This window comes from Oncorhynchus kisutch, linkage group LG7, assembly GCF_002021735.2.
Source record: "Oncorhynchus kisutch isolate 150728-3 linkage group LG7, Okis_V2, whole genome shotgun sequence".
Lineage (NCBI taxonomy): Eukaryota > Metazoa > Chordata > Actinopteri > Salmoniformes > Salmonidae > Oncorhynchus > Oncorhynchus kisutch.
In genome coordinates, this window is record NC_034180.2 from 44,886,882 (window position 1) to 44,900,209 (window position 13,328).

Below are 13,328 nucleotides of genomic sequence, written 5' to 3' on the forward strand. Positions count from 1 at the left end.
GTAGCTATCTGGCCATCAGGTGTATCTCACTGATCATCCCTAAAGCCAACACCTCATTTGGCCGCCTTTCGTTCCAGTTCTCTGCTGCCTGTGACTGGAACGAATTGCAAAAATCGCTGAAGTTGGAGACTTTTATCGCCCTCACCAACTTCAAACATCTGCTATCTGAGCAGCTAACCGATCGCTGCAGCTGTACATAGTCTATCGGTAAACAGCCCACCCAATTTTACCTACCTCATCCCCATACTGTTTATATTTATTTACTTTTCTGCTCTTTTGCACACCAATATCTCTACCTGTACATGACCATCTGATCATTTATCACTCCAGTGTTAATCTGCAAAATGTTAATTATTCGCCTACATCCTCATGCCTTTTGCACACCATGTATATAGGCTCTCTTTTTTTCTACTGTGTTATTGACTTGTTAATTGTTTACTCCAACTCTGTGCTGTCTGTTCACACTGCTATGCTTTATCTTGGCCAGGTCGCAGTTGCAAATGAGAACTTGTTCTCAACTAGCCTACCTGGTTAAATAAAGGTGTTCTCAACTAGCCTACCTGGTTAAATAAAGGTGTTCTCAACTGGCCTACCTGGTTAAATAAAGGTGTTCTCAACTGGCCTACCTGGTTAAATAAAGGTGTTCTCAACTAGCCTACCTGGTTAAATAAAGGTGTTCTCAACCTGCCTACCTGGTTAAATAAAGGTGTTCTCAACTAGCCTACCTGGTTAAATAAAGGTGTTCTCAACTAGCCTACCTGGTTAAATAAAGGTGTTCTCAACTAGCCTACCTGGTTAAATAAAGGTGTTCTCAACTAGCCTACCTGGTTAAATAAAGGTGTTCTCAACTAGCCTACCTGGTTAAATAAAGGTGTTCTCAACTAGCCTACCTGGTTAAATAAAGGTGTTCTCAACTAGCCTACCTGGTTAAATAAAGGTGTTCTCAACTAGCCTACCTGGTTAAATAAAGGTGTTCTCAACTAGCCTACCTGGTTAAATAAAGGTGTTCTCAACTAGCCTACCTGGTTAAATAAAAGGTGAAATAAAAAAATAATACAAATAAAAATCACAACAACTGCCCCATTGAAGCGTGCTCATAATGTTCGTGACGTTGTCAGCAAACCAACAGTGGCACTATAACAGGCATATGTTTATATCTCTTGATCTGTTTGACTCAGAGCGCTGAAATATGACACAAATGCTCAGGGATATGAGTCTAGCTTATCCACATAACATCTCAAACACCACTGGCCTGATTCTGATGAAACTTGGTTCAATAATAGGTCTTCTGATAGAGATGCAGCGTTTACAAAACTACACTGATTGGCCAAAGGGGGACGCTGTATTATTCGTAGGGGAATACATATTTACTGTTGCCTTGTTAGGACCAGTGTCTCCCTCTGCAGACATCAGTAGAAGCTGAGCAAGTCAAACGGTGGTAGTATGCCTGTGAATATCTATGTCTTCAAGACCACCACTCTCCTGGCAAAATGCACCGTCTAGGAACCCTAAAGGCAAACGTTTATCGAGCCTCACCTGTTTGAACTTGATGGCCAATTAGGAGGTGCACGCGGCCCACCACCCACATTCATTGGACCACATACTTTGGTGGCATTCAGCAGGACACAATGTTTTGGAACGTTCAGATATAATTGTGCTATTTAGAACAAACATGCATCTCTGACATGTAGAATAAGGAATCACGTTGGCTCTATTTGTGGTATTTCTATCTGCAATGTCAAGAATGTTTTCATACTGAACATGGCCCTGGTTTGCTACAGGTGGAACTTCAAAAGGATCATCATATATTTAGGAGGGTTACTGTCTCATGTATATATTGTGATGTATATTTGTCGCCTATCCACTTTCTATGGATAGGTGGAATGTCCTTGAAAGATCTAATTATATTTATTACAATACTACCTCCCATGATTCCCAATGCTACTAACTAGCCATACTAACACCAGTTTTAACTTCTACCATAAGGTAAAGTTATTTGAGGAAGCAGAGAAGTCGCCGTCTCCCCACACACCCCTCCCTCTCTCCCGTCGCTGTACTCCGCAATCTGGGGATGATATCATCTAGCCTTTTTCCATTTGGGTTTATTTATAGACCATTTCCTCATCACAGAATAATCAGTACATACTGTAGCTGGCCCAATGATACTGTCTCTCTCTCAGACTCACATCTTATCACACTGGGGGCTTTTAGCTGAGCCTCCAGCCATTAGCAGTAGCTCGCCGGATGAAAGAGAGCGATGGAAAAAAGAAGTGGCTCCTGGTGGCTCTGGATGATGTCAGTTGACTGGGACTGTAAGACCGTACGACCGCCTGCTAGGACCACTTTAGGCCCTTCAGAGAGCTACTGTAAGACCGTACGACCGCCTGCTAGGAGGACCACTTTAGGCCCTTCAGAGAGCTACTGTAAGACCACCTGCTAGGAGGACCACTTTAGGCCCTTTAGAGAGCTACTGTAAGACCGTACGACCGCCTGCTGGGAGGACCACTTTAGGCCCTTCAGAGAGCTACTGTAAGACCGTACGACCGCCTGCTAGGAGGACCACTTTAGGCCCTTCAGAGAGCTACTGTAAGACCGCATGCTAGGAGGACCACTTTAGGCCCTTCGGAGAGCTACTGTAAGACCGCCTGCTAAGAGGACCACTTTAGGCCCTTCGGAGAGCTACTGTAAGACCGCCTGCTAGGAGGACCACTTTAGGCCCTTCAGAGAGCTACTGTAAGACCGCATGCTAGGAGGACCACTTTAGGCCCTTCGGAGAGCTACTGTAAGACCGCCTGCTAGGAGGACCACTTTAGGCCCTTCAGAGAGCCACTGTAAGACCGCACGCTAGGAGGACCACTTTAAGCCCTTCGGAGAGCTACTGTAAGACCGCATGCTAGGAGGACCACTTTAGGCCCTTCAGAGAGCCACTGTAAGACCGCACGCTAGGAGGACCACTTTAAGCCCTTCGGAGAGCTACTGTAAGACCGCCTGCTAGGAGGACCACTTTAAGCCCTTCAGAGAGCTACTGTAAGACCGCATGCTAGGAGGACCACTTTAGGCCCTTCAGAGAGCTACTGTAAGACTGTAAGACCACATGCTAGGAGGACCACGTTAGGCCCTTCAGAGAGCTACTGTAAGACCGCATGCTAGGAGGACCACTTTAGGCCCTTCAGAGAGCTACTGTAAGACTGTAAGAGTGCCTGCTAGGAGGACCACTTTAGGCCCTTCAGAGAGCCACAGTAAGACTGTAAGACCACATGCTAGGAGGACCACGTTAGGCCCTTCAGAGAGCTACTGTATGACCGCATGCTAGGAGGACCACTTTAGGCCCTTCAGAGAGCTACTGTAAGACCGCACGCTAGGAGGACCACTTTAAGCCCTTCAGAGAGCTACTGTAAGACCGCATGCTAGGAGGACCACTTTAGGCCCTTCAGAGAGCTACTGTAAGACCACATGCTAGGAGGACCATGTTAGGCCCTTCAGAGAGCTACTGTAAGACTGTAAGAGTGCCTGCTAGGAGGACCACTTTAGGCCCTTCAGAGAGCCACAGTAAGACTGTAAGACCACATGCTAGGAGGACCACGTTAGGCCCTTCAGAGAGCTACTGTAAGACTGCATGCTAGGAGGACCACTTTAGGCCCTTCAGAGAGCTACTGTAAGACCACCTGCTAGGAGGACCACTTTAGGCCCTTTAGAGAGCTACTGTAAGACCGTACGACCGCCTGCTGGGAGGACCACTTTAGGCCCTTCAGAGAGCTACTGTAAGACCGTACGACCGCCTGCTAGGAGGACCACTTTAGGCCCTTCAGAGAGCTACTGTAAGACCGCATGCTAGGAGGACCACTTTAGGCCCTTCGGAGAGCTACTGTAAGACCGCCTGCTAAGAGGACCACTTTAGGCCCTTCGGAGAGCTACTGTAAGACCGCCTGCTAGGAGGACCACTTTAGGCCCTTCAGAGAGCTACTGTAAGACCGCATGCTAGGAGGACCACTTTAGGCCCTTCGGAGAGCTACTGTAAGACCGCCTGCTAGGAGGACCACTTTAGGCCCTTCAGAGAGCCACTGTAAGACCGCACGCTAGGAGGACCACTTTAAGCCCTTCGGAGAGCTACTGTAAGACCGCATGCTAGGAGGACCACTTTAGGCCCTTCAGAGAGCCACTGTAAGACCGCACGCTAGGAGGACCACTTTAAGCCCTTCGGAGAGCTACTGTAAGACCGCCTGCTAGGAGGACCACTTTAAGCCCTTCAGAGAGCTACTGTAAGACCGCATGCTAGGAGGACCACTTTAGGCCCTTCAGAGAGCTACTGTAAGACTGTAAGACCACATGCTAGGAGGACCACGTTAGGCCCTTCAGAGAGCTACTGTAAGACCGCATGCTAGGAGGACCACTTTAGGCCCTTCAGAGAGCTACTGTAAGACTGTAAGAGTGCCTGCTAGGAGGACCACTTTAGGCCCTTCAGAGAGCCACAGTAAGACTGTAAGACCACATGCTAGGAGGACCACGTTAGGCCCTTCAGAGAGCTACTGTATGACCGCATGCTAGGAGGACCACTTTAGGCCCTTCAGAGAGCTACTGTAAGACCGCACGCTAGGAGGACCACTTTAAGCCCTTCAGAGAGCTACTGTAAGACCGCATGCTAGGAGGACCACTTTAGGCCCTTCAGAGAGCTACTGTAAGACCACATGCTAGGAGGACCATGTTAGGCCCTTCAGAGAGCTACTGTAAGACTGTAAGAGTGCCTGCTAGGAGGACCACTTTAGGCCCTTCAGAGAGCCACAGTAAGACTGTAAGACCACATGCTAGGAGGACCACGTTAGGCCCTTCAGAGAGCTACTGTAAGACTGCATGCTAGGAGGACCACTTTAGGCCCTTCAGAGAGCTACTGTAAGACTGTAAGACCACATGCTAGGAGGACCACGTTAGGCCCTTCAGAGAGCTACTGTAAGACCGCATGCTAGGAGGACCACTTTAAGCCCTTCAGAGAGCTACTGTAAGACCACATGCTAGGAGGACCACGTTAGGCCCTTCAGAGAGATACTGTAAGACTGTAAGAGTGCCTGCTAGGAGGACCACTTTAGGCCCTTCAGAGAGCTACTGTAAGAGTGCCTGCTAGGAGGACAAGTTTAGGCCCTTCAGAGAGCCACTGTAAAACCGTGACTGTAAGACAGCCTGCTAGGAGGACCACTTTAGGCCCTTCAGAGAGCTACTGTAAAACTGTAAGAGCGCCTGCTAGGAGGACCACTTTAGGCCCTTCAGAGAGCTACTGTAAAACGCATGCGCGTGTCACAAACACACACGCGTGCACTCACACAATGCAGGTTTCTTTCTAAATGTAATCCCTTACAGTTACTAGTTACTTGTCCAAAATTGTAATCAGTAAGGTAATTTTTGGATTACCCAAACTCAGTAAAGTAATCTGATTAATTTATGATTACTTTCCCCTTAAGAGGTATTAGAAGAAGACTCGCTCAGGTGGAACAAACTTAAACTTGTGCTTTTTTTCAATGCTGAATTGAATGTCATTGAGAAAACTGAAATGTTTCATAATGTATTTTTTTCTAAACATCCTTTCTGAATTTTAAAGTGATCCAAGAAGTAATCGTCCAGTTTTTCAAAAGTACCTGTAATCTGCTGGTAACGTAACTGATTCCAGTTATATTTTGTGTGGAATTGATTAAATGTAATAATTTACTCCCCAACCATGCACGCAAGTACTACAACTATATCTTGATCCATCATTTTTTTCAATCTTGATACTGGTTTATCCTTTGTTGCTTTCTAAAATGTCACTGCTGCTAGTTAGTGGACCTACACATTGACTGAAGCCAGAGAGAGTAGGATATTGATGCATAGCTACGGGAAATAGGGGTGCTGAAGCACCCCCTGACAATTAAATAAATTATAAATAAATTAAAAAACATATTTATATATACGTAATTATAAACTGGGTGGTTCCAGCCCTGAATGCTGATTGGCTGATGACAGCTGTGGTATATCAGATCGTATACCACAGGTTGTAAGGTTCTGTATTTATTTTCTTAGTCAACCTTGTGTTCTGTTTCGTTGTGTTCTTGAACGTAGCCCTGTCTTTCCTTTTTGTTCATTGATTTCACCTGTGTTTGTTACTCACCTGGTCTCATCAGCTCCTTATTTAGTTCAGTTCATTCTGTTTGTGCCTTTGTAAGGTATTGTCGGTTTTGACTCTACTAAGCCTTATCCTAGCTCGTTCGTGAGAACCCGTTGTAGCCTTCAGTCCTAGTTTTGAGTCACCTGTCTGTTTGCCTACCTGTGTATGAACATTGCCTGCGACCATGATTCCGGCCTTCTGTGAAGGTGAAATAAACACCTGCCGCACTCTGAGCGTGAATCTATAACTTTTTCTCCCTGAGTATTCATTACACGGGTATGTCAAAAGAATTATTTGTACTGCTCTAATTCTGTTGGAACCAGTTTATAACAGCAATAAGGCACCTCGGGAGTTTGATATATGGCCAATATAGCACAGCTAAGGGCTGTACCCAGGCACTCCGCATTAGGTAGTTGGGGAACTGTTAGATTACTTGTTAGATATAACTGCACTGTCAACTAGAAGAACAAGCATTTCACTACACTCGCATTAACATCTGCTAACCATGTGTATGTAACCAATAAAACTTGATTTGATTGTCGTGCCTAAGAACAGCCCTTAGCCGTGGTATATTGGCGATATACCACACCTCCTCGTGCCTTATTGCTTAACTATATATACAAAACAACCCACAAAATGAGAGAACTAGGCCTTTATTACTCCTGTATGAGCGGAGAAAAGAACTCGACGAAAGCACGACCAATCCAAAATATCTTCCCGCGGGCGGCCATGTATTACTGAGTGAATCAGTCACCCAGTGATCTGTTTAAGTAAATGCCTTGGTTAGATGTTGACTCTAACAAATGTGTTGCCCTTAGTTTTTTGTCACGATTCTATTTCTTGTTATCCTGCTCCAAAATCCCTTTCATTTCAAACTTGAACAACCAAACATTCTGTCAGGATGTCTTCAAACTGTTCCCTACGGAGCAGTTCCTTGACTTACTGGATCAACTCAAACAAGGCCTTGAACCCTGTCACAGAATAGTTGGTTGTCCAAAAACACACAAAGGAAGTGGATAGCTACAGTAGGTAGCATGTCTAGGTACAGTAGGTAGCATGTCTAGGTACCCTGTAGACTATAAGAAGACTGACACGTCATTGACAGACAGGGTATAGGAGAGTTAGCCACACCACACACTGCTTGACACTCAAAGTAATCCTCCCATTGATCCTGATCAATTATTCATTTATTTGTGCTGGTCTTGCAAAAAGAAGCTTGACTGGAGTGCGAGACTGCAATGCATTTTGCAGGAGCTCTTTGATCCATTACTCAGAGTTTGAAGCTATTGTAGTGTTCACAGTGCCGTAGCTTGTTGTGGATAGACTGTGTGGCACTGAGTATTACGGGTCAGCTGTCAACATGATTCTTATTTTATAGTCATAGGAGATATGCTTTAAAGTTGCAACATGAGCTAACTGTGAAAAAAGGGGCTCTCAAAACAGCTGTTGTCTCAAATTTGACCTCCATTATAGTTCAATGTGGCGTCTATTTATTTTGTATTTGATGACAGTGAAAAGGCTAATGGATGCTCAAATGGGACTTTAGATGGGCTCTTCCAGCTCACAAAAAAGTGAAAAGACTTGAAAAGAAGTAATGCCTTACCTCCAACCACTGAGGACATAAGGAATAGAACAACCCATGCACAGCATGTTATTCATTTGGGGCGGGAAATAGTGTAAGTCAGTACAAAATACAAAATTACCACAGGAGTCTTCATTTGATGTGTAGATATAATCTATAGCTTTTTCCACATTGGTGTTGGAAAACTGCTCTAAGGTGGTTTCCTTTCTCTGTCCGCTAAGTATTGCTCAGGACAGTGTCAGGAAATACATATTTACAACATACACAGGGGTGTACAAAATATTATGAACACCTGCTCACTCCATGACATAGCATTCACCTGGATTCACCTGGTCAGTCTATGATCCCTTGATGATGTCACTAATTACATCCACCATCAGTCAGTGTAGATGAAGGGGAGGAAACATATTGAACAGTTTTGTTTAAGCCTTGAGACATGGATTATGTATATGTGCCATTCAGAGGGTGAACTGCCAAGACAAAAGATTTAAGTGCCTTTGAACGGGGTATGGTAGTAGGTGCCAGGAGTGTCAAGAATGGTCCAACCAAAGGACATCCAGCCAACTTGACCCAACTGTGGGAAGCACTGGAGTCCACATGGGCCAGCATGCCTGTGGAACGATTTCGACACCTTGTAGAGTCCATTTGCCCCGACAAATTGAGGCTGTTCTGAGGTCAAAAGGGGAAGTGCTACTCAATATTAGGAAGGTGTTCTTAATGTTTTGTGCACTCAGTGTAGGTTACTCTGCACTCAGGCAAACACCACCGTTTCTATCTCCCTCTCATGTTACATGGACAAATTAAACCAGTGCCCTGAGGGTCAATACCAGCAGCTCTTATTCTCCCCATCAAGGTGCCTCTGTATTTTACTAGCCTTGACTGAGAGGAATGAAATTTGCTTGATCCCCTCGACCACTTCAATATCATTAGTTTTTAGTTGATTCCACCGGATTTTAATCAGCATAGTAATTCCTCTTCACAGGAGGCTAAGTCTCTCTCAAGAGCGGTTACACTGTCCACTAGGCCTGCTGAGGCACCAGCCCAAAAATAATTAATCAGAAAAAACACCAAAAATAATTGATCAAAAGTGCTTCTGTGTAACCCGCCAAGGACCTTTGCTTCTTAATAATTAAACTCTGCAATTAGGCATTTTACCATGCGCTCAGTGTGAGGCGTCATGCAATATTCATAGACCATACATAATTATGCAATACAGTCTGTGGAATAAGAGGCCTTATATATCCACGGTGGGGCTGTCAAGACACAAACATTTTTATTTGGTTTAAAACACTTTTTAATCTCGTACGTGGGGGTCTCGTAAGGGGTACGCTGTCCTCGACCGCTCCTGTTACTACAGGACTTTCTGATTCTGGCTCTTAGAATTCTGTATAGGGCAAGAGAAAACAGAGAACTGATACATTCAGAACCACAGGATCCACCCACATCAAAGTGCATCCAAAAACACAACCAAGCCATACGTTGTTACAATAGGTTTACCACAGTCTGTCAACAGGAGAAAAAAAATAAAATGGCATTCAATTAAAATGAAGGAACAGAGATGGGGCTGACGTCGGAGATTCATTGTATGATACATGATACATAATGCTCATCGCAGCATGGTAGCTAAAGTCTTGAAGGCCCTTGATGGCACCTGGAGACCATTTATTTATTTATTTTTATGTTATTGAATCTTTATTTAACTAGGCAAGTCAGTTAAGAACAAATTCTTATTTACAATGATGGCTTACCAAAAGGCAAAAAGCCTCCTGCGGGAACGAGGGCCAGCTCTTTTGCAATAAAGAGCTATAACAGTAGACACAATGGATGGACACACTGGACAAGGTTGGCTTTCATCTTGAGATGCGGTTCAAAGCGGACCGCGAACAGAGCAAACTGGCAATCAAGGTTAACGTGTAACTGGCCAGTGGTGCACTTCACAGGGACCCGTCATCACAATGGTAGCTAAGGTCACACGCAGACATCCCCTCTCTCCTCCTCACATCACAATGGTAGCTGAGGTCACACGCAGACATCCCCTCTCTCCTCCTCACATCACAATGGTAGCTGAGGTCACACGCAGACATCCCCTCTCTCCTCCTCACATCACAATGGTAGCTGAGGTCACACGCAGACATCCCCTCTCTCCTCCTCACATCACAATGGTAGCTGAGGTCACACGCAGACATCCCCTCTCTCCTCCTCACATCACAATGGTAGCTGAGGTCACACGCAGACATCCCCTCTCTCCTCCTCACATCACAACGGCAAATTCTCCACACACGGTTTTTGGAACTTTTTATTTTTCCATGTTGAAAACATACTGCTAGTGGAGCTGCATTGAAGGGCCTTTCATGCCATGTATATGATGAATGGGAAGAAGTATTCAATTCCATAGGGATATTATTTGCTCTGACCAGTACTCAACTTGGATGAATGAGCATGTTGTGAAATGGACTGTGTGTTCAAATACCCATGGAACATGCAATTACCAGTGTGTCACAAATAACATGAACTCTTTTGTGGAATGGCTTCACAACAATTTGATATAGTCGCTGGATATTTTACATATGAATGGCACCAACAATGTCTGTAAATGTAATGCAGACTGGAATTAATAACATATAAAATGCCAACATAAGCACACAACCTACCTCTGACTGAATAAATGGCATTTTGGTCTGGAAACTGGTCACTTTTTTCTTTTTTCTGTAGAAAAATAAAGGGAAAAGGACTGTTACAATCATTGGAGAATTAACAGAAAACCAGTTTTTATACTGTAAAATGTTATACTGTAAAAAACTACATGTTTTTGTCTCAAATAAACAGTACCATCATGACCTTCGATGAATATGACACCCTGAACACCGATGTGATTTACATAAATACGAGTAAAAGTGAAATAGGCGTAAAGGTCGTCATTCGAGACTACTCACGGGTCCAGACAAATGATTTACTACACATTCATTTGGTTGTGTGGAATAACTTATGTGACACACAACTGCATGTAGTGTGTGCATGCAAGGGAGACAATATACCATGACTGCACACATCTCATATCGTCAATCAATCACAATGCTTTATAACTTCTGTCAGAAGCTCTAATAATCACCATCCATAGACAGACCATTGTTCATGTTGCCAATAACTTTTGAAGGAGAATCTCCAGCAAAATTAACACTGTAGTGTCTACTGTTACACACAGAAACCCAGGACAGAATGCACTAGTAGAGGCCATATACCTAATCCAACCCGGAAGCAAATAAGAAAAAGCACTTTGAAGGTATATTTACATTTGCTGAACTGAATAAAGTTTCCTATTTGGGTCATTCTTTAATTGCGGCGGACTTGCGTCCCTTGACTTTGAAACCATGAAAAACACTTTAAAATTACAAATAGTTCAAATCAAATCTTATTAGTCACATGCGCCGAATACAACAGGTGTAGACCTTATAGTGTCACGGTCGTCGTATAGAGGAGACCAAGGCGCAGTGTGGTAAGCATACATAACTCTTTTAAGAAAAGAACGAACACTGAACAAAACTATACAAAACGAACCGTGAAGCTATATGGCTAGTGCAGACAGGCAACTAAACATAGAATAACAACCCACAAAATACCAAAGGAATATGGCTACCTAAATATGGTCCCCAATCAGAGACAACGATAAACAGCTGCCTCTGATTGAGAACCAATCTAGGCAACCATAGACATAAACACCTAGACATACGATAAACCCTAGACAATACAAAAACTAAACAAACCACCTTGTCACATCCTGACCTAACCAAAATAAAGAAAACAAAGATAACTAAGGTCAGGGCGTGACATACAGTGAAATGCTTACTTACGAGCCTCTAAACAACAGTGCAGTTTTTTTTTAAATACGGATAAGAATAAGAGATAAAAGTAACAAGTAATTAAATAGCAGCAGCAAAAAAGAACAATATATACAGGGGGGTGCCGGTACAGAGTTACACATCGTACATGTTTTGGCTTATATTGATAAAACATAATGTAAGTCCTTTATACTGCAAAATTGTATGCTTATGCATTGTTTAAAGTACTTGGGGTAAGCAAATTGGCTTGTCCCTGTAGTGATGTGTAAAGACATGTTTTAGGCATTTAGAGATATCTATATATTATTTTTTATATTAGAAATGGAACAAAATAATGTAATAATAATTTTAAAAAATACAAAATAAACAATGTTTTAAGTGAGAAGAAGTAGCTATTTGACTGAAGCCAAAAAAGATAGGAAATTCACATGAACAACCCAATGCCTAATCCGCTAATACTTAAAGTTTTCCAGCACACAGCTTTGACCTACTACAGTAGCTATGCTGGTCTATTACTTAAAACAATGGGTATGCAGGTTGCTTAGGAGTCAAACATTCTCAAACAGCCGAAATCAGACTCTTAGAGGAAGTGCACCCACATATTCTTCACGCACCATACCAATCTCATTCCGCTACCTTTTTCAATATATATATCTTTTTTATTACAGTGGGGCAAAAAAGCCACGAATTGTGCAAGTTCTCCCACTTAAAAAGATGAGAGAGGCCTGTAATTTTCATCATAGGTACACTTCAACTATGACAAACAAAATGAGGAAAAACAATCCAGAAAATCACATTGTGGGATTTTTTATGAATTTATTTGTAAATTATGGTGGAAAATAAGTATTTGGTCACCTAGAAACAAGCAAGATTTCTGGCTCTCACAGACCTGTAACTTCTTCTTTAAGAGGCTCCTCTGTCCTCCACTGTATTAATGGCACCTGTTTGAACTTGTTATCAGTATAAAAGACACCTGTCCACATCCTCAAACAGTCACACTCCAAACTCCACTATGGCCAAGACCAAAGAGCTGTCAAAGGACACCAGAAACAAAATTGTAGACCTGCACCAGGCTGGGAAGACTGAATCTGCAATAGGTAAGCAGCTTGGTTAGAAGAAATCAACTGTGGGAGCAATTATTAGGAAATGGAAGACATACAAGACTACTGATAATCTCCCTCGATTATTGAAATGTACCTATGATGAAAATTACAGGCCTCTCATCTTTTTAAGTGGGAGAACTTGCACAATTGGTGGCTGACTAAATACTTTTTTGCCCCACTATATATGAAAACAAGCTTTACCTTCATACTTATAAGGCCATCATGTTTTTTAATATTGTAGTAATGTAGTGCCTGCCTTTATTTCCTTAAACCTTTTGATTTAGCAATACATGTCAGTATATTTGATATTTTTTGGGTCAGTAGGTGCCCAACATAACACCAGGTGTTGGTGGGTTGGACACAGTCACTCTTATATAGAGGTATATAGAGCCTGTCTGCATTCCTGATTTCTGTAACCGTTAGCTTACCCATGTAATATTTACATAAGCTCAGAAACACTTGGTCTGTAAACATGTTCCTGTTTTATCAATTGCTGTGCTGATCAATGGGCAGTTTATTAACTCTGTTAAATTAATATGTAGCTTACAGGTGAGTGTACTTGTATTTATTTTTGCAATAAAGATGGTGAGGCTACAATAATACTTATTTACAATAGGCTTTTATGTAAAAATACATACAGCCTAATGATATATACAGTATACACATGATTTTAATAG

The 13,328-nt window shown here is 42.9% G+C and overlaps 1 protein-coding gene across 2 annotated transcripts in view; it reads right to left on the reverse strand.

Annotated features, from left to right (window-relative positions):
• Positions 1 to 8,960: 8,960 nt before the first annotated feature.
• The window catches only part of LOC109893979 (doublecortin domain-containing protein 2), a 42,445-nt gene continuing 38,077 nt past the window's right edge, over positions 8,961 to 13,328 (reverse strand). For both annotated transcript variants that reach the window (XM_031829161.1, XM_020487193.2), the window contains 2 exons: positions 10,364 to 10,418; positions 8,961 to 9,096 (listed from right to left, as the gene is read on the reverse strand). In XM_031829161.1, the coding sequence (XP_031685021.1) occupies positions 10,402 to 10,418 (17 nt within the window). In that variant the 3' untranslated portion in view covers positions 8,961 to 9,096; positions 10,364 to 10,401. The remainder of the gene's footprint in view (positions 9,097 to 10,363; positions 10,419 to 13,328) is intronic.